This window comes from Doryrhamphus excisus, linkage group LG20 (assembly GCF_037039965.1).
Source record: "Doryrhamphus excisus strain RoL-2023G ecotype Guam linkage group LG20, RoL_Dexc_Guam_v1.1, whole genome shotgun sequence".
Taxonomy (NCBI): domain Eukaryota; kingdom Metazoa; phylum Chordata; class Actinopteri; order Syngnathiformes; family Syngnathidae; genus Doryrhamphus; species Doryrhamphus excisus.
In genome coordinates, this window is record NC_136376.1 from 9378833 (window position 1) to 9399875 (window position 21043).

Sequence of the window (21043 nt, forward strand, 5' to 3'; positions counted from 1 at the left end):
CAATATAACACCAGTGATATTCGTGAAATTATGCATTTTATGTACTTTTTTAGTGTACAGGATATGATGATTTTAAACAAGTAATACTGTGTTTCCAGTGGTATTTATTCTTTATTTTGCTATCTTTACATAATCAGTGGATATGTATGGTCTTGGATATGTCACACTATTTTTTAAATCCAAATGGCACTGACATGAGCTTATCAAAATTGACATCAGTACCAAAAATAATGAAAATTAAAGACATAAACATTGAACAGATGCATGATACTTTATGTAATGCAAACCATTGCATATCACTAGGTAGACCAGATAAGACTACAGGGTGTCATATGGGAGCATGGTTCCAGGGACCACCGTCTGTCATCTGTTCTGCTTGCTCTACTGGTTCTGGCCCATCTGTTCCTAAGATCTGTGAAATCATCTCAGAAAAAGAAAATATATTTCATTCACAGAAATGTGAGCTGTTAACACTCCCACAGATTCAGTCATGTCTAATTTAACATTTTACATAAACCACAGTTGTGAGATATGCATCCTTATGTACTAGATTGGGACCCATACGCATAAGAAGTGAATTAAATAGCTAATAACCTTCTATCCACCAGAATTACAGCTACATTGCCCCATTAATAGGACTTGAATTTTTGCAGTATTTACATTTAAATACAAGTAAATTATTATAAATTAAGCCACAGTTGGACAGTGCTTAAATGCTCAATTTATAGCCAGAATAACAAATGCACACCTGGGAAAATATGTTAGTTTGTTTTTTAATCCAAATAATTTGTCAGTAAAGGGCAGCAGATACTGTATGGACTGCAGTTTCCCCTATTTTATTATTCAAACATACCACTAGATGTCAGTCTTGCAATGCGTAAAAAGTGATTGGAAAGTCATGCTGAAAATTGTAGTCAAAGCTGGCAAATGAAGCTGATCATTTGGACCAAACAAGAGCCAATTGTGCCCATATTTTTACACAAGAATGGTGCACAATTTAACCCAAGGGAACTAAGAGAACCAAAAATGTCATTCTTATAGTCTGAACTGTTTTATAGCGATTTAATGTGCGAAGAGCGTTTTCAGAAAGTACTGTGGTTCCTTTTTAATTCATATAATCTTACAGCAATTGTAATGCAGGCAGCAAAGAAAAGTTTTTTTTGTTTTGTTTTGTTTTGTTTTGTTTTGCCAAAAGTGTAGGCTGTATTTGGATGGATCATTGTGTTTGCAATTGTTAGTGTCATGGTTACAGCACAAGGGAAATGTGCTAAAAAGTCACATAATTCTTGCTGGCTTGATATGTTTTTCATATCCCACAAGAGGATCATAGCAACGTAATTATAGCAAGCAACATAATGATCTACAGTGAGGTTCAGAAGAATATCTCTCTGCTATACAGTGGTCCCCATGATTGTCTAGGCTTGTATTTAGAACCACCAAATAAGGGAACAGCAGCAAGAACCCCCTCTTATGCTGTCATTCTACTGGAGTTTGTTTTGCTTGAGTTCTGAATCATAATGTGTCTGCATTTGTGTATTAGCCCTGCTGTTGAACAATGCAAAAACTCTCACAATATAGTAAGAATGGCAGTGGACTTGGAGGTTATGTTTGCAGCTTCTGCATTATCATGTGTTATTTTGCATGTGCTCAGGAAAACCACGCATTGAACAACAGGCAAATCATGGCATATCATACTGTGTCACAATAGATTTGTTTTTCCTTCAGTGTTTTTCACCTGCTGCTTTTGGTTAAATGTCTTACAATCAATATGCATTGCGTGCTATTTGGAATAAATAATAAAGTCGAGATTCAAATATATATCAAATATATGGCATCGTTACAATCTATCTATATAATGGCATACTTTTGAAATGGTATTCACTTATTTTTGTCCTTGCATTGAGTTATATTATCACCAGAGACAGCATTTCCGGGTCACGTGACACAGTCCTGCCCGCACTCACTTCCTTAGCAACGCGTAGTTGAACCCGGAAGTACTTATGACGCTTCGGCTAACCGGCTAAAGTGACAAGTGACAGCCAAGTCTGTCCTGTTTGAAGCTTTAGCTTTAGCTACCCTTCTTGTATGTTAAGGACATGCCGATTAATTTGTCTTTATTTCACGGTCGTGTCGCCAATGGGGAACGAGTATAAGTAAGTAAGTCGACCTTATTTTTGCTGAAATGTTCTTACTGTTAGCTTACAAGATTCAAAGCATAATACAAGCTTCCCCCTTGGTTGTTGTAAGTCCTCTTGTTGTTGTAATTTCACAGCTTACTTCGTGCGGACGATGATTTATGACTAGGTAATAGAAAACATATGATTAGTGTTGTTTGCTTAACCTCATAACTTTGAATGTTGACCATACGGCATGTGCAAATCAACAGTTCGAGGTTTGAAGCATTGAGCTATCTATAGCGTGTATTTTTGTTATGACATGAGGTAATACATACATGTCATTTTCATTACTAGCATTTTGTGTGTTGCCATACGCCTTTTTTCCATGACTGTCTGAAACGATGACGTTTGTATTGCCTTTTGTCTTGACAGGCATGCTTCCCACACAATCACGTGAAAGGTCATAGGTGATGGTAAGTGATGCAGGGGCTATGGAAAGTCTACTGATGAAGACTGCTGAAGAGCAGCAAACCTCTTTTTTCCAAGACAGTTTGTGGCACAATAACCAGGAATCAACCCAGAACAAAAAACTAGCTTTTGGTGGATTTGTTTTAGTGCATGCAGGTAAGTATACACACTGTATGCAGTCATGTTGGGCAAAATATAAATTTCAATATATAAATTCTTAAATTGGAATTTTATAGTCCATGAGTTTGCTTGATAAAGTTATCTGTAATTAATTTTCTTCCACCATAACATGTTGCTCAGGTGCAGGATACCATTCGGAATCAAAGGCCAAGGAGTACAAACATGTATGCAAAAGAGCTTGCCAACAAGTAAGTGTAAATTGTCACACACAGATACTTATTCTATTAATATTAAAATGAACCATTTATTATTTTGCTTACATTTATGAGAAATTTGCACACGAAACGTCTCAACCTTTCCCAATAAACAAATTGAAAATATGTTTCTCACCATCTATAATTTCCAGGCTGTGGACCAACTCAAAGCAGGGGCACTTGCAGTTGAAGCAGTGGCTGCAGCACTGGTTGAGCTTGAGGTTAGTTTGTTTTGCTGAAGCTCGTACACCCATCTTGCTGCATGATCCAAGAGGCAATTTGCCTGAGACGGAGATTGGAAAAAAGAAGAATGGATTTAATTGTTCAATTGAACGATGGATGCAAGGATTAACAGAGACCAATTAAAGTGATTGCAAGTATTGCATGCACTTCATCTTATCTTAAACTCCAATTACATAAGACCCTTAAGTCTTCAGTTGTCGCAGGAAAAAGTACACTTAATAGAAAGTGTTACACTTTCTATGCACATCAATGCAAAATGTTAGGATCAGCGCTGCCAAAGGTCAAATTTGGGAGCAAATATGAGGTGAAAGTAAAGGTTAAAAATACACGACAGCAGGCTCTGTGCCGTATAAAACAATCATAATGTGAGATTTGTAATTGTATATAATTATTTTGAATAAAATAATGGCCCACGTTGCCAAAAGTGACATCCCTTTACATAAAATATGATGCAGTTATTGTTGTAGTTTCACATCAAATGGTTTACCACAAAAAGATTCACATCGCTACTTAAAATGGATAAAAACCTATTTTATCTGCGACTAAATGTGATTAATTATGAGTTAACTGTGGGGGGGGGATGGGATTAATCATGATCACATATTTTAATCGATTGTTAGCCCTGGTTAGGCTATGATAGAAAATGATCCAAACGATCTTTGGGGTTTACCATCTTATTTTGTAGGACGGTGATACAAGCTTTACTTGCTTTACTTTTCTATCAGTTGTCACTCCAGCATAAACTTTTTGTCTTTCTTAAACTACCTATACTTTGTCACCCCCAGGACTCCCCTTTTACAAATGCTGGCATGGGCTCCAACCTTAATTTGTCAGGGGAAATCGAATGTGATGCCAGTATCATGGATGGTAAATCATTGCATTATGGGGCTGTAGGTGCTATTAGTGGTAAGTCCATTTCTACAATGGGTAATTGTACAGATATATGTAGTTTTTTTTATCGTAAATGTCATACATTTTTGGTTACTTCAGGTATCAAGAACCCCATCACTGTTGCAAATCGACTGCTGAGTGAAGCACAAAAAGGGAAACTATCAGCAGGCAGAATACCCCCCTGGTGAATATCATTGTTACCGTCAGTGACGTGGCTGTACTATAATTATGATGATTTATTTTCCAGCTTTTTAGTGGGACGGGGTGCACATGACTGGGCCGTTAGCCACGGTGTCCCACCCTGCCCCTCAGAGAAAATGGCCACAAGTGAGTATTTTTGCACCTATTCAGAAACATGCTCCTGTAAAAACTGAGTGGTTGCAGACATATTAAAGACATATTTTATCACCTGCAGAGTTCAGTTTATCTGCCTACAAGCGGAACAAAAGAAAGATGGAGGTGGCTGAGAAAATGGACACGGGGCATAATCAAACAAAGAAGAGACGACAATCAAGTGGAAACGTGAGAATTATTATATTAAATTGTTGCTGTAAGAATTGTTGCAGTTAAAATTAAAAGCTTATTCTCTTTTCAAGTAGTTGCCACTGCACAAATTACTACTTAAATCTGTAAAATACAGACATATAGTAATGACAATATAAAAAAGGAGTTTTTTTGTGTTAAATACTGTTACACTTAATACACTTTAACAGTGGAGATGTGACGTCCGTCATGGAATCCTAGACATAATAATAATAAAAAATATTAATAGATATAGGGACTTAAATCCACTAACAGACACTCACTTGTCTAATATGGTATTTGGGGGAGAGAAGAAATGCATGAATGCTCACTCGATACGTGAGGTGAGTTCTACCATAGAACATCTCAAGTTCCTCCACAGAGGAAATGGAGTTAGCAGACTATGGTGTCTGCTCCAAGAAAGGATGCAAGTGTTGACAGTGGTTAGTGTAAAGCTTTAGTGCAGCGAGCGCCACAGCTGGTGACTGATTTGATGAGCTGAGCAGAAAGCAGCTGAGCAAAGATTAATTGTACTCCCAAGCCACAAATGGTGCTACCCACTCACAGAAGAGAGTGGGAGAGTCCTTCTTATTTTGGATGTTCCATCATGTTAAATTGAGTATAGCATGAGAAGGACTACAGCCAGATGTCATTCCTTGTACTTCGTTCTAAAAAGTATTATTGTCTGTTGAGTTCACTTACATCAATCCTCAATATTAAGGACATCTGTTAAATAAAGAACAACATGTGAAGTTGTACTGTTTGTTGAATTAGCCATAATAGACCGATATATAATCACGGTTGATTTGTGCGTCAAATAGCTTGTTAGCAAATGAGTCACAGGGTTAGGTTCTCATCTGTTTCTTCCGTGTTTATGTAAACTTCCATGACCTGATTAGAAGATTAATATATGACCACGTTCAGCATTCATAATTTTACTGGACTCTGTTTTTTGTTTTTTTTAATCAGCCAATAGTCATTTTTTATACTAGTAATTTCACTCATCAACTACTATTTAACAAAATAAGAATGGCCTCCATTAGACGATCACTGAAGTCACCGTTTCCTATCATGGGACAGACAAAAGATGCTTGAACACTTTTGTACACATGAAAGTGTTGGAATCCCAGCTGTCTTTGGGCGAGAGGCAGGGTACACCCTGGACTAGTCGCCAGCCAATCACAGGACACGCATTAAATATTTTATATATATATATATATATAAATATTCACTACAGACTAAATCATGCAGGACTCAAATCATAATCATAAGAGATTAAATTTAAATAGAATGAAATATTCATACAATGCATATTAGATAATAGTCACTCCTCATTGCTGATAATCTCCTGTGTCATAGGAAAACGGTCCTGGGTGCCTTGACACTGTTGGAGCTATTGTGGTTGACATGCAAGGTAACGTAGCTGCAGCTGTGTCCAGTGGAGGTCTGGCCATGAAACATCCAGGCAGGGTTGGCCAGGTAATGACTTTTATTTTATTTAGTTGTGTACTTAGTGTCCACACGCAATATGCACTAGTTATTTGTGTATACATTTTTGCATTGCACCATTACACCAATCACGTTTGTGTATTTATACACAGCCATTGTCAAACATGTTGCCAGGGACTGACGTTTCACTGACTTTGTTTTTTTTTTTTTTTTTTGATTTGTGATTTACAATTCTACTATATTGTTATAATGACCAAGTTCAAAATTCAGGGAATGTTAGTAGGTGAATAGCAGAAATTATGAAACGAGTTCAACATTATAAATTGACTGTTGGCACAAATTTGATATTCAACACATTGATTAAATCAGGGGATTTCAGAGTGTCTTGCCCCTAGGGGGTGCAACAGCTTGATATAAGTGAATAAAAACAGTCTGCAGTGAGCAATAAACTCCACAACCATATGATATATGTACTATTAGACTCAATGTGCCACACTTTGAAAACCCCTTTACTATATAATAAACATGTATAATACACACATTTCACCAAATAGTATCATGCACAATAATTACCACGTATGATGGGTGATTTTGACTTTAAAAACAAACTTCTTTTCTCAGGCTGCTCATTATGGATGTGGCTGTTGGGCTGAAAATGCATGTAACATGAACCCTTACTCTACAGCAGTGAGTACCTCAGGTATAACTCTCCACATTATCTGCAACCTTGTATGCTTTGTGTATGAGCGTATACCTCTTTCTCTAATGTGTAACACATAACCACAAGCCCTACGTTTTATCTTAGAGATAATGTGAATCAGAACCAGGTATTTGATTTGAGCCTGTTATTTAGCCCTCGTGAGTCAAGCTTTGAAAGGCCAGATAATTCTTTCCGATGACCTCCGACCATTCCTGCTGGCTGAGTGATTCTCATCAGTCACTTCCTCAGATGATTGAGTCATCTTTCTCCGCTCTTTGTTAGTCATCTGCACGCCAGGTGCCTTTCGAGGTTCTTTGAATTTGCAAAGACATTTGACAAGGGACACCTGCTCTGGATAAAAACAGAGTCAGTGGAGTGCAGCATAATTCTGTTTGCAAGCTTTCTTTTTTTGATTTTGTTATTCAAGATAATACCGGCTATTGTTGCCTGTCTGCTGCAAGCTTTGATTTGAGACATCCAGAATTTGTCTTCTCAAAACTGTGTGCGTTCCAAGGAGTAATACATTTTCCTCAAAAACCGTGGAGACAAACACAACATTCAGCAGACAAACATAACGGTGAGCGTTATATACAGTACAGCCAACATTACTCCTGCTCCATGCTTAACGCATTAGCACGCTGGATGAGCATGTGCATCTTGAATCTACTGCTTGTATTGGAGATTTTCGATGAACATCTGATATTCGATATTCATTCATTCATTCATTTTCTACCGCTTATCCTCACAAGGGTTGTGAGTGTGCTGGAGCCTATCCCAGCTATCTTTGGGCGAAAGGAGGGGTACACCCTAGACTGGTCAGCAGGCAATCACAGGGCACATATAGACAAACAACCATTCACACTCACTATGGACAATTTGGAATCGGCAATTAACCTAGCATGTTTTTGGAATGTGGGAGGAAACCAGAGTCCCCGGAGAAAACCCACGCATGCACGGGGAGGAAGGGTGGAATCGAACTCAGGTCTCCTCGCTGTGTGGCCTCCGTGCTAACCACTCGTTTATCATTCAGCCTCCGATTTTCAATCGGAAATTGGTCACTATTAGTGCATTTTCGATACATTTCGATCTATGAGCAATATGCTGAATCTGTAAATGATCCAAATGCATTGGCATTTTGCATGGTAACTTTCATAAACAATATTTTTTTGTGTTTGTGTACCTGCAGAGGAAAAGTCATGTAACATCATTTATCATCAAAGGGAAAAAAAACACAACTCAGAAACAATAATTTTCCAATCTTGAATAAATTAAAAGGAGCAGAAGACGTACTTGTTAGACTGTATTACACAAGTGGCTCAAGCCTAATTCATTGAAACCTAATGGACTAAGTTACTTTCTGTTATGTCCATATTATGTTAATGCAGTATCAAAGATGATGAAGTGTGGATTTACTACTGTATTTCCACCACATCCTCTTTCCCTATAATGTGGCCCAGTCTCTGATGTTGGCTAAAAAAATCTTTCCTTATGGGGATGTTAAGTGGATGGAGAGCATAATGTGTGTTCCAGTACATCACCTGGTTTTAATTTCCCTGCATGAAAGCCAGTCCCATCAAAAGAACCAGGAAAAACAATGGTTTTCATCCTGACATATGGAGGAGCATGAGCCTCACCCTCTCTGTCACCCTTCCTTACTCAGTCACCCGCCTGCCTTCTCTACTGCATTTTTTTGGGGGAGGTAAAATATCCTTCAAGCTGCACGTATGTTTTATTTTTGAGTCCAGTTATTTATCTGGCCTTTACCATGTGGCCCATGAGAGAAAGGTTTGCGTGTGTCTATGTAGACTCTGACTGCTGCTTCTGCTGGCTGTCACAAACAAAATCTCCCTGTGGGCCTTTTCTACTTGTGTTGCAGCTCTTCAACTGTTTTTGTGCTGCTGCGATAAACACTTCCTATGGGATTGTGTATGTTACGCTGAACACAGTACAAAAGACCCATTACCTGGCCAATCTGACATTCTACTCTCATTAGAAAAGAACTCCATGCTCCAGGCATCTGGTCTCCACAGTTCTAGACCTGTATTTAGTTTTGTTGTAGGTTCTTGATTTAGTTTTCTCTGTTTACAAAAACAACACAGCAATACCCTCAGTGGAGTTTCACTTCTTTTGTAACACTTGTATTCGTCTTGTTTTCAGGTTTAAATTGGTTAGTTATGAGCCAACTTTACAGTTTAGCACGTCTTTTTCTTGGCAGCAACATGATTCATACAAGGTGCTGCTTTTCATTAAAACAATAATAGCATATTATCTCATAATTATATTTTAAAAAGGACACCTGCAATGCCGTTCCATAAAAGTTGTCGATTGTAATGTGAGACACTGATGCAATCTGCCTATGCTTTTTATAGATCCGATGCTTAAAAACTTTGCACTTTATTTCTGTTTCATTCCTTGGACGTGATACCATAACCACATGCAGTAAGACCGAACAGCTTTAAAATAATTCAGCACTTTTGGCAAGAATAACATGTTCACACTAGGTTTTATGCACAGTTTTTATGTATCCCACAGATTTGTTTCGCTGTAATTTAAGAACAGGAAAATATACAACGTGTCCGACTTTACAGATAAAGTTGTTCGTGTTATATTTGGCATTGGTGTCCCTCTGTTCACCCACATCTGTTGTCATTTAGTGTCCCTGTTTTTAGCTCGTGTAGCCATTATAATAAGAATAATAATCATTGTTACACCAATCATATTCATACTTTGTGTGCTCCCATAAGATTTCAGCTGGAACACAGTTTGCAAAAGGCCCCCTTGCAGGTGCATTGATATTTACCGGAAATAATGCATTGTTCATGAGTTTATCCACCCTTGCTTGTTTTAACACTTTCAGTGGTGTCATTGTGTCTCTTGTCAAGGCTGCGGTGAGCATCTGATACGCACCATGCTGGCACGGGAATGCTCTTCCGCCATGCAGTCAGAAGATGCCCACCAAGCGTTGCTGGAAGCTATGCAAAACAAGTTCATCAGTGAGTTGGACAGATCTTGCTTAATTTCCCAGATTTGTCAGCCAAGAATGTGTTTGTGACAAACATAATGATGTTGTTCGAGGAGGATTGTCAGACAAATGTGACAGATGTTGTGGTGCACTCATTGGGAACATCGGAGTCTGGATATTTTTTGCTGCTTTAACTTGACTCGCAATTACTCAGTACTTTATAGCGTATAGTCAAATATAATTTAGACAATGTTTTTATTGAATGTTCATGCGAAAGTTTGATTCGGTGTTCGGTTTTAGAATGTTTAGCTTCTTTTAAGCTGCCTATGATTGACCATGTGACCAGCCTGTACTAGGTCCGCTTTTTCACAACGCATTTCAAAAAAACATTTTAAGTGAATTCAGCTGTTAAGCGTTTTTAGAACTTTTATACAATGCTCCTTAAATCTAATAATGGTTTCTATAAAGTAAAGGCCTCTTACTCAAGTGTTTCTCATGATATACAGTCATGGCTAAGCATTGGCATGCCAATATATATACCTGCCACAGACATTTAAGTCATTTATATTTATGTGTAAAACAATGGTAAACATTAAGGCAATATATAATTTGCTCCTTTGCTTTGAACAAGCATCAGCCTTTGAAGTTGTGGAATAAATCTCATTGTGTAAACTAAATAGAAATATTTCACACCTTTTTATTAATGTTCAGGTGCAGTAGATCACCGCTTTTTACAGGGATTACCTTCCGAGACACAAGCAAACCTTGAGTATTTAATACACTCATTGTTCCCTCGCAACACAATCCTGGGTTAAACCCTAAATGTGTGCTTATATAAATATAGGCACTTACCACTAGAGAAGGCATTTCATTACCCACACTGCTTATGGTAATATGTTAACTTGTGTTGCAAGTTTTGAGGCCGAATTGACTGATAAATTATTCCAGACGTGGTGAATGAGATGCCTTTTCTGCACCGAAACCAGCTTATTTTCAGACAAAAAAGGAAAAAAAAATATTTGCAGGACTGCGAATGCTAAATCGAAAATGTGCACGAATCCACTGTATTCAGTTTCTTTGGCGATTTTGCGAAGAAAGTTTACGAAGGTACAATGTGTCATTTTGTTGCATCAATGTATTAATTTCTGTGTGCCTCAAGGCTCACCCTTTCTGGCAAGTGAAGATCGAGTTTTGGGCGGAGTAATTGTCTTGCGGTGCTGCAGATGTGTGGAACCTCAGCCATCTCCAAATATTCAGGGTACATTAGGTGAGACATGAAACATTTCTTTCCCGACCACCTTTGGCATCCATACCACAGCGAAGGTTAGACAAAGAATTGACTGCTAATATTTAAAAATCTATCATCGCATAATTAAGAAGAAGGGTGCGGGGACTCACCGCAGCTTTCCTAGCGGGTGGTCCATGTTTTGACTTGCACAATCAGGCTCCAGTTTCACACCCTTCATCTCAGATCTCACGGAGACCTCCCACTATGGAATCAACTGCTAATCTTCAGACAAGCGGAGACCTTCTGAATATTGCCCCAGTTTGACTGATTGTCTTGGTGGATCCGGTTTCTCTACCTGAAGCTTAAAAAGAGAAAAACTTTTTCCGCTTTGTATCAGACAGCTAGCTATACTACAAACTTGAGTTTGGTTAATGTTGCTTAAATTCACAACCATTATCTGTCATTGTCTGATCAACTCTCGTATTATTTAATGATCAAAATGAAATATTTTATCAGTAATTCATAATAGTTCTTATGCTGTTGTTGTTTTTAACCTGTGTTTTCCCAGTGGAGTTTCTTTGGAGTCACACTACCGAAAGCATGTGCGTTGGCTACATGTCCGCTCAAGATAGCAAAGCAAAGGTGAGTTCTAATTTAAATTGTCTTGACAAGATAATTAACACATTTTCTGGACTATAAGTCTCGCTTTTTTCATGGTTTTGCTTGTCCTGCGACTTGCATATATATGTTTTTACACTGACAGCCACGAGAGGGCGCACTAGGCTGGTGTGTCAGTATCTGCTACTCCTAACACTCACGTACCACTGAAAATTTACAATGTAACCTCATAAGGAAAAGCCAAATACCCCCAAAATGAATATCATATACTGCAGGCTGCAAGTAAACAAGCCATGTTATGTTGTTTAGGCTATAGTTATCTGAATAACTGTTTTTACGTTAATATACCACCTGTTCACATTACGCTATGACGCCTATTTAGCCCATTGCGCTCCATTTTATTATTACTATAACTTGCCTTCAAAGATTAAATATATGATTTTACAAAAAAGATCCCCCCCCCCCCAAAAAAAAGTGACATATCTATTTTTCTTCTTCATGATCTAGCTGGTTTGATACAAGTGCACAGAATTAACTCTTTTGTCATCCAGCCTGTTTAGTATCAAAGCCAGCAAAATTGAGTTACTCTTGGCAAGTAGAATTCATGATATGCCATATTTGCACCCCACCCAGCTGTCATATTATCATCTCCCATGCCTGATACAACGCACTCAGTTGAATGTGTATCGGCAGTCTCATTGCTGATACACCTCCCGCTTTCCTGATTTGCACATATCTAAAATGTATCTATCTCCTCAGTGTCGATTGCATGTTATACAAAACAGATTACAATAACCAACATAGTAACTTTAAATTTTAAAAAGACAGAAAAACTTCAGTGTGGTATATTATGAACGAGGAAAGCAGTGCAACATACAATAACACCTAAACATCTGAAAACATGCAGAGAGTAACCATAGGAACATAATACAAAGCAACAGTGAGTTCTCTCAATGGCAGAAATTTGGCAGCAGTTCGATATTTCCAGATGTGCTGTCCAAGCTCCTCTGTAAAGCACAAAGAAACATGCAAGGCTGAGGAGCAGCAATTAAACACAGCAGCAAAGGAAAGACACATAAAGCAGCACTTCCCTTTGAATTTCCAGTATGTCTTGCAGTGCTATCAACTTGGAAACCTCATGGTACACCCAAAGTCTACTGTATAAGTAACAAATCTCAGAAATTTACTTTATGGAAGTGCAAATATTTGTTTCTAGCAGATAAAAGGCTGTTAACAGAGTGCTTTAGAGGAGTGTGCACATGATTTATTTACAGTTAAGTGAAAGCACTGCAGAGGCTACTTGCTGAGTTGGGCTGCATCTGCAAATGAATGATTACCTGTTCATTGAATTGATGGTTTACCTGGTCAGTGCTCAATACAGAACAATATTAATTTGAAGCTTTTCTACGCCCCATCTGCATGTATGTTTTAGTCAGCTCGGGGCCTTCGTTGCTGGAGTGAGGAGTAATTTCTCTTAAGTAACCGTTTGCATTCACAGTTTGACTTTCAAGAAAATTTACACAAATAAAGTCAGCATGATTTCATTTAGAAGTTTTTCAGCAACAATATTGCGGTGTCGTGGCTTTGAAAATTGCTCACACTGATTTGTTTGGCTAATGTATCTCTGTCACTCTGAATGAAGAGAGGCCACTTTTGTTCAAGTTCAGCTCAGATTTCAAAGCGTTTGTGTTGTGTCCTGCTGAGCACATACCCACTCCTGCTCACTTTCCTTTATGTCTCACTCGCAAAGTATCAAAATATTTACTTAAAATTGGTACACATCGTATACAGTACAGTGTTTACTTGCAGAATGTAAGGCTCCCTATGAAAGTCTTATTAGTTGCTTAATGTCAGCAGGCAGGGTTTGCGTTCACCCCCAGATAGTTGAACATAGTGATTCTAAGTCAGCTGGTATAGGCTCCAGCTCACCCCTTACATAATGAGAACAAGTAGTATAGAATATGGATGGGTTCATAAATTAGCATAACAAGAGAATTCCTTTCATCTCTTGTCACAACAATGACATTAACAAACTTTAGCTACAACGGTCCCAGAAAACCTTGCAATGTTCCATTAGACACCAATAGAACGGCACGCTGAAGGAAGGAGGCTGCAAAACTTGCATGTGCATCTGTTTCTTTCACCATCTGCATACCAGAGCAGCTGGCTTTTCAGTCCTTCAAGCCAACATTATGGGTGCAAAACAAAACTCGAGCCTTTGCTTCTCGGCTGGGCCTCTAAACACTGCCAACACATTCTCTGCTGAATGAATGCCAAAGTGAAGGGCATCTGTTCCCTCTCCAGTCTGTTTAGGTCAAAGAAAAGCAAAGAGATTTAAAGCTTTTGTTCTAAGTCCTGTCAAATCCTCCTAATGAGTGACAACTATTTCATAGAGCTTCATAAAATATGATCACGACATTGAACAGTTGCTCTCTAATAAAGCCTTCATTGACCATGAGGTCAAAGGAAGAAGAAAAAGAAGAAACCTTGGTGGGTAGTGATGTTTCCATGACGCTTAGAGGCCTTTTTCATGGGTCATTTCCAACATTTGATGCCTGAAATCTTGCATTAGATGTTCAGCAAAGGCATGTGTGAGTACTTCAAAAGCAAAACAATAAAGTTATCTTTGTGCACATTGCCTCTGAAGTGTACATTGTCTGCAGCGCTACTGCATCAATTAAGAGATAGTATATAGTGTTCCCAAATTTATTGCAGGAGGGAGGTTCCCAAAATAGCCTGCAATAAGTGAAACCCAGGTCTTACCGATCTCCTGACTGTTTGACTTACATGCCATCATGCGGCCGTAGCATTTTTGTTCTAATCATGACTGTTGTGGTGTACAACACCCATTATTGGTTGAAGTAGTAAATACAATAACATTCACTCAAACAGACCAATTGATATTGCTCTAATACACTACAATGATACAGATCACAAGGTATGTTAATATGCTCCTTAAAAAAACGTTGAACATACAAAAAATCTGCAAATCCGCGAAAGGTGAACCAAGATGTAACGAGGGGACGCAGTAGTTCCAATCATGAAGTTTGTATATACCCTTACAGAAGGCATACATAAGTTGCTTTTGGTCAAGACCTGGAAAGACAAGCACTTAAAGCACTTTTACTTCATACTTCATGTTTATGTAGGGCTGTGAGAATGTTATCTTTATGGGAAACTTTACAAAAACAACACCAATGCCCATTTTAATGGATTGTTGTTGGACAAGCGTATATTTATACTACTACTATGCAAGTTGTGCATGGGTGAATGAACTTTGGGTTTTCACTTCATGGATTACTTGAAGTCGGTCTGTTTAATTCTATTTTATCATTAATAATTGGTGGGGCGAACGATCACGTTTCGAATATGACGCACCCAGATCTGGCACTTGCTTGTGCCTGTGCAAGTCCTGCTTCATCTCTTCTGGGCTTGAGCAAGAGAAGTGGTCCCTGCGTTTTAATGCTTGAGCCAAAACGAAGAGAGCTCACACAAGTCAAAACCAGATATCAGTTGTCACCTTTGATCAAGACATATACAAGTTGCTTAGTATGAGCTGGCATATAACCTGAGATTGGTAGAACGCCAATGAGTCTAATGGGTCACAACTATTACACTCAACATTGGACTGGACATCAGAGGCTCACACATTTTAGCTTCATGGACAGGCAGCGGTGGCACTCCTTAAGCAGTCTAGCTGTTTTTCTTTTCTTCATAGCTTATCATGATTGGCCATGAAAGAAAAATGTAATATATGTTGCGCCTCACAAAGGTTTTGTTCCCTGTCCTGGACATCATTAGCACCATAAAGCTTAAATTGTGCAAACTAAAGCCAGATAAAATGGGATGGCATGCAATGTCACCCCCTTTGATTTTGTCTTTTTCTACATGACAAATGTATTTCAATCTTACATATTTTGTTTTTGTTACCCATTTTGTGTCTATAATAAATAACACATGGTTCAAAGGATATGAAAGCCACAACAAAAACAGTGACATATTTGGAAAGTTAAAGTTGTCTTTTGCAGTCCTATCTGCAATTAGCGTGTGGCTTCGCTTTCCTCTAAAAGCATTTACGAAGTTGTTTTTCGCTCACAAATTCAGAACTACAATGTTTTTCATGTCATGGTTTGACCCGGGTTTAGTCTTCTCATGTGGTTACTTCACTGAGTGAGGATTTGACAGCAAGCATGCTGTTTGTTTTTAGATCCTCATTTTTTCAGTTTGCTTTCATAGCTAGTGTGTAATTTATTGGCCGGTCTACAAGCCCACCGATCTAGTCATTGGTCATGATGTAACACATAAGGGTCATCATTGTGCATTTTACCAGCAGACCACATTAAAGCATGTACAAATAGATTGTGATTTAAGTTTTAATGGTGACTTTCCCGACACATTTTGCCATTACATTAGTTGTTTACACATATTTATGGCTACGGCAGACTTATTTACTCACTATAAATAAGCACTCATCCACCCTGCACTGACCGCATAAGTAGAGGTTTGGAACAAACATCATTGTGTCAGCATTGTGGTGTGCTTACTCATTGGCAGTTTTTTACCTAACCAGTCACGATGGGCATTGTGTTAGATCACAACAAAAGTGAAGGTCTCAAAGGGTTTTTGTTTCATTTTATTTTTTTTCTCATGTCTAAGCCTTCATAGTCCCCTTAGACAACAATTCGATTTGTATTCAAGAGTTACAGTAAGCCCACCCTTGGCCATCTCTGTGTGGAGTTTGCATGTTCTCCCTGTGCATGCGTGGGTTTTCTCCAGGGACTCCGGTTTCCTCCCACATTCCAAAAACATGCTAGGTTAATTGGCGACTCCAAATTGTCCATAAGTATGAATGTGAGTGTGAATGGTTGTTTGTCTATATGTGCCCTGTGATTGGCTGGCGACCAGTCCAGGGTGTACCCCGCCTCTCGCCGGAAGACAGCTAGGATAGGCTCCAGCACCCCCCGCAACCCTCGTGAGGATAAGCGGTAGAAAATGAATGAGTTACAGTTGGGAAGAAAAACATCCAACAGTCCAACATACAAACACCTTAAAGGATAACTACATTTGTTTGTTTTTTATTTTGCCCATTCAAAATCTTTATGTGAAACATGAACACAAAGGTATTTCCATTTTCTGTGCATTCTTGTGAGAGAAAAGAAGTTATTTTGAGCTTGCTAACATCAGACGTCATGGCAGGTACCTATTGTGATGCTAAATTCTTAACAAAAACTCAAAACAGTCTTGGCGTGACTCACAAACGGAACAAACAGAAGAGTGGATGCCAAGCTCTCAATTTTGCTCCTAAGATTTGATAGGATGCTCGTTTGCTGTCAGCATTTTTTGCCTGAAGACTGGAGCACAAGTCTTGTGCTGGAAGACACAGCCATCACAATAAGAGCGAAAGTTGTTGTTGGAAGTAGCGTAAGCACCTGGGCTAAATCAATGCGACGAGTAAAAAAGTGTTAAATCATCAAAATATGTCAAGATACTGTAAGTATTACACATTATCATCAATGTATTTGTTAATGCGTGATCACAGTATGTATATTAAACAATAAAACATTTTGTTTGTAGTCACAATATGTAGGTCCCAATGACGTGTACTGTTAGCTAGCTCATATTAACTTGTTTTCTCTCATTTTAATACACAGAAAAGGGAAAGAAATGTGTGTTCATGTTTCACATAAGAATAGTGGATGATGGGCAAAATTCCAAAGTTTCTTTAAGTTGATTAGGACTCAGCTTTGAACCTTCACTTGAAACAGATTTAAAACGGCTGTTCTCAAAGCCCATCCCCAAAAGATGAAGGGAATAAGATGAATATAGAAGGTTGTATCAGGCATAATAACCCCAGAGAGTGTTGCCATGTGTGTATGTGTAGACTCGTCTGGGTGTTGTCTCAGTGTATGACAGTTGCCCCCGGGGTACCTGGGGCCTGAGTTCGGCCCTTCACTAAAAGAATGTTCTAGAGATGGATGCTCCTGCAACTGGAGATGTGATGTCAGGCCAATTCAGTGGCCTATTGATTCTGTTTCTCTTATTTTTACAATATATTAATTCATTTAGGACTGCAGTGTGTGAACCCCCCACAAATAAACCTCACATCCAAACGCCATTTAACAGTCAAAACAGACAAATGGAGATGAAATATAATCTAATGTTCCAGATCAAAAACATTTGCCAATGTCAAACTACATTTATCAAATCAAAGCTGATTTGCGCCTGGACCGATGTGCAGCAGCTGTCTGCAGATGGAACTGGAGACCACAAGACATCAAACACGGTGCATTCTGTTAGATCGACATTCAGCTGCTTTAACTGTTCACAGTGGGCACATTTGATCAACAAACTGACCTGCAAGTAATTAACTTTTCAGGCTTTGCGATTTGTACCCTGACTTGGGTTGGGTGAAATTTTGAATTTGGGTTTGATTTCTTTCTTGACCTGTAACACATTTTTCTGTCTCATCGTTAACTATTTCACCTTCAGATTGGTGGTTCTGTGTTTTTAAATATTAACAGGACCTTCATTTACAACCAAACCATAAAGCAACACTTAAATCCCACATCCCAGGCAAATGTAACACCTAAGAATTGCCTCAAGACAATTCATGTGTGTGTGTGAACTCATGCGGTAGATGCATCGATGCTTCTCAGGATCTCTATTCGATTCAGGTATGGGGGAATGGGGTCTCATCCCAGTTCCCACTGATGGTCCCAAACCATACCAAACCGACCATTTTGCAGAATGTAACAGGTTGCAGAACATTCTCCATAGGATCTTGTTACTTCTTACATGTCCTCATTGTTCTGTCATCTGACAAAATCTGCGAAGTGCGACTTGTGCTGTGTTGTATCCGAGCTGTGATTGACTTGGAGGGACACTGTAATGATGATGTGTGTTACCTTTAGTTATACTGTATATTTACTAGTTCATATGTAATGTTGACATTGTATCTCATGATGTGTCGTCTTCTGTGCTGCTTCCAGACGCACATATCCAGATTACCACCCGGGACAGTTCCTGGTCAGTCCTTGGCCATCGAGGGAGGTGTTTGTCGCCTGACGAGTACGAGGGATTGATTCACATTTCTTTTTTCGTCTTCTAAAGCAATATGCTAAACACAACAAGCTTGCGTGTTTGTGCACTTGCAGGACCTGCACCTGGATTATACTTGATACACCGTTGCCTTGATGCACCTCTTTTCTCTTTTCCACATTTGCTTTCTTCCTTTTTAGTGTAGATAAGCTATAACTACGAGGTCAACAGGGTGAGTTGTTTTGTATTGCTGCAACGGTGAAGCTATATCTCAGCCCAAATGGATGTCAATGCAAATTGAAGTTTTAAGTGCTTTTTAAGTATAAAATATGGCATTATGCACATGTTTGTAGGATGACATTTACTGCGTATCTTGAGTGTAGGCTACTGGCGTTACTCTGTCTGTGTAATCTTGTATACATATAATCTCATGATGTACAATGAATAATCACATGCTTCTTAGATAATGAGCCTTTTACAACTACAAAATAACTAAATGGTATCTACATAGCACTGCATGCTACAAAGCCAATACTATATAGCACTCAGGTAGCGGTTCATATATCTACCACGAAGAATGACTGTTAGCAAACCATTATAATAATGCATATGTATATAGTCACCTAAGAGTGATGTGTATTTTGCGGTTCTGAGAGAAAGGGGTAATCTAAACTTTAAATTATGCCTTTTAAAGCCAATGAGACTTGAAAATAGCTTATCTTTTTCCTGACATTGCAGCATAAAACCCACATACAATACAGAAAATAATGTTCACAACTCTCTACAGTTCTCGGTAAGTGAATAAACTTTAATGTTACAGTGTTACTGTGTCTTAACTTCAGTCTCTCTACCTTCAAGACAAGATGATTTCTTCAAATTGTAGTGTTTTCTTCTCCAGCTATTTGGAGAAAGATTTCCAAGCCTGAGAGACAGCATTATATTCTGAACTGTGGACTGTGAAAAATGTATAGTCTGGGAATAAATTACATGCTGGTTGGAAAAAGACCTCAGGAGACGGTTGCCAGTATGCTAAAACTCCTCTGAAAGTATTTTGAGGAGCTGCAATTTTTACCTTTCAGGATTTATTCTTTACTCCTTCACACTGACTTTGACTGATTTTTAATTTTGTCCAACAGATGGAATATTTACTGAGGTCAAAGGTTTGCAGCTGTTCTCTGCTGCTTTTCATTTTTAGGTTCATTTTTCATTTTTTTCAGGTTTTGTTTTTTGTTGTGTGTCAAACCAAAGAGCATGACTGTAAAAGCTATCGGCTCAAAGATGCATGAGTTTGATGGGTTTAAAGGTCATGCTGGTAGTTTCTTAGAATTTTAAACCAGTTTTCTCTTAACTGAAATCAAATCAATTGAACTCGGCTTGGCGGCACGGCGGTCTAGTGGTTAGCGCGCAGACCTCACAGCTAGGAGACCAGGGTTCAACTCCACCCTCGGCCATCTCTGTGTGGAGTTTGCATGTTCTCCCCGTGCATGTGTGGGTTTTCTCCGGGTACTCCGGTTTCCTCCCACATTCCAAAAAAAACATGCTAGGTTAATTGGCGACTCCAAATTGTCCATAGGTATGAATGTGAGTGTGAATGGTTATTTGCCTGTATGTGCCCTGTGATTGGCTGGCGACCAGTCCAGGGTGTACCCCGCCTCTCGCCCGAAGACAGCTGGGATAGGCTCCAGCACCCCCGCGACCCTCGTGAGGAAAAAGCGGTAGAAAATGAATGAATGAATGAATGAACTCGGCTCAATTTGAAGGCAGCGATATGTCTGCTTGCACAGTCTTGTTGGAGAATGACAACATGTGGACTTCCCGCACCGGCAGCTTGATTTTCAGGTGTTAGAAGTCACACTCCTACGCGATCACTAACATGCAAAATGTAGCTGACAGGTCAGGAGAAGTGTCAAAAATAGGAGGGTGTGGTGGGGGGAGGGGGGGTCTTTGTTTTTGCTACTGACCCTGGATTGATCCTGCAGGTCCATCTAAAAAAGAAGACATTTGTTACCCTTACCCAGACTCACACCAGTCACCATTAGCTTGATTATGGGCCATTACAGAGCGTCCACTTTTCATCAGAGCTAATCTGCGTTGCCGGGAAACCCTCAAGCAAAATGCATCTCCTTGCACCACCTCTGCAACCTTGCCCTTCAAGCATCAACCTTCTCTGCCCTGGATCCCCTTTTTTCCTTTGAAAATGGATCCTGGATTTTTTAAAAAGTGGACAAGGTCCTGAGCCGTTTAAGGTGTATCCAATGCCTGGTGCTCAGCGAGACTCTTAAATGCAAAACAGACGGTGGAGCAAATAAAGATCAAAGGCGGCGGGCCGGCCCGCTGTCCTCACATGCCAAACGCTGCTGTCACAATGAATCACGGCCATGCGCCTTCCCTACTCATGAGGCTTCAGTCGCTGCCCAAAAACCTCCCACCTCA

General features: G+C 39.2%; 1 protein-coding gene across 2 annotated transcripts; it reads left to right on the top strand.

The window, feature by feature from the left end:
• The first annotated feature begins 1981 nt into the window (after positions 1-1981).
• On the top strand, positions 1982-19426 carry tasp1 (taspase, threonine aspartase, 1). Of its 2 annotated transcripts, none has more exons than XM_078787247.1 (14): positions 1982-2157; positions 2550-2741; positions 2886-2953; positions 3112-3180; positions 3988-4108; positions 4193-4277; positions 4341-4420; positions 4509-4615; positions 5975-6094; positions 6686-6764; positions 9647-9757; positions 10886-10993; positions 11523-11596; positions 18562-19426. In XM_078787247.1, the coding sequence occupies exons 2-14, from the start codon at positions 2588-2590 to the stop codon at positions 18652-18654; spliced, it is 1269 nt and encodes a 422-aa protein (XP_078643373.1). In that variant the 5' UTR covers positions 1982-2157; positions 2550-2587; the 3' UTR covers positions 18655-19426. The 2 variants fall into 2 exon arrangements, with proteins under 2 accessions (XP_078643373.1, XP_057915005.2); XM_058059022.2 differs by having other exon boundaries at positions 1983-2153.
• Positions 19427-21043: the final 1617 nt, after the last annotated feature.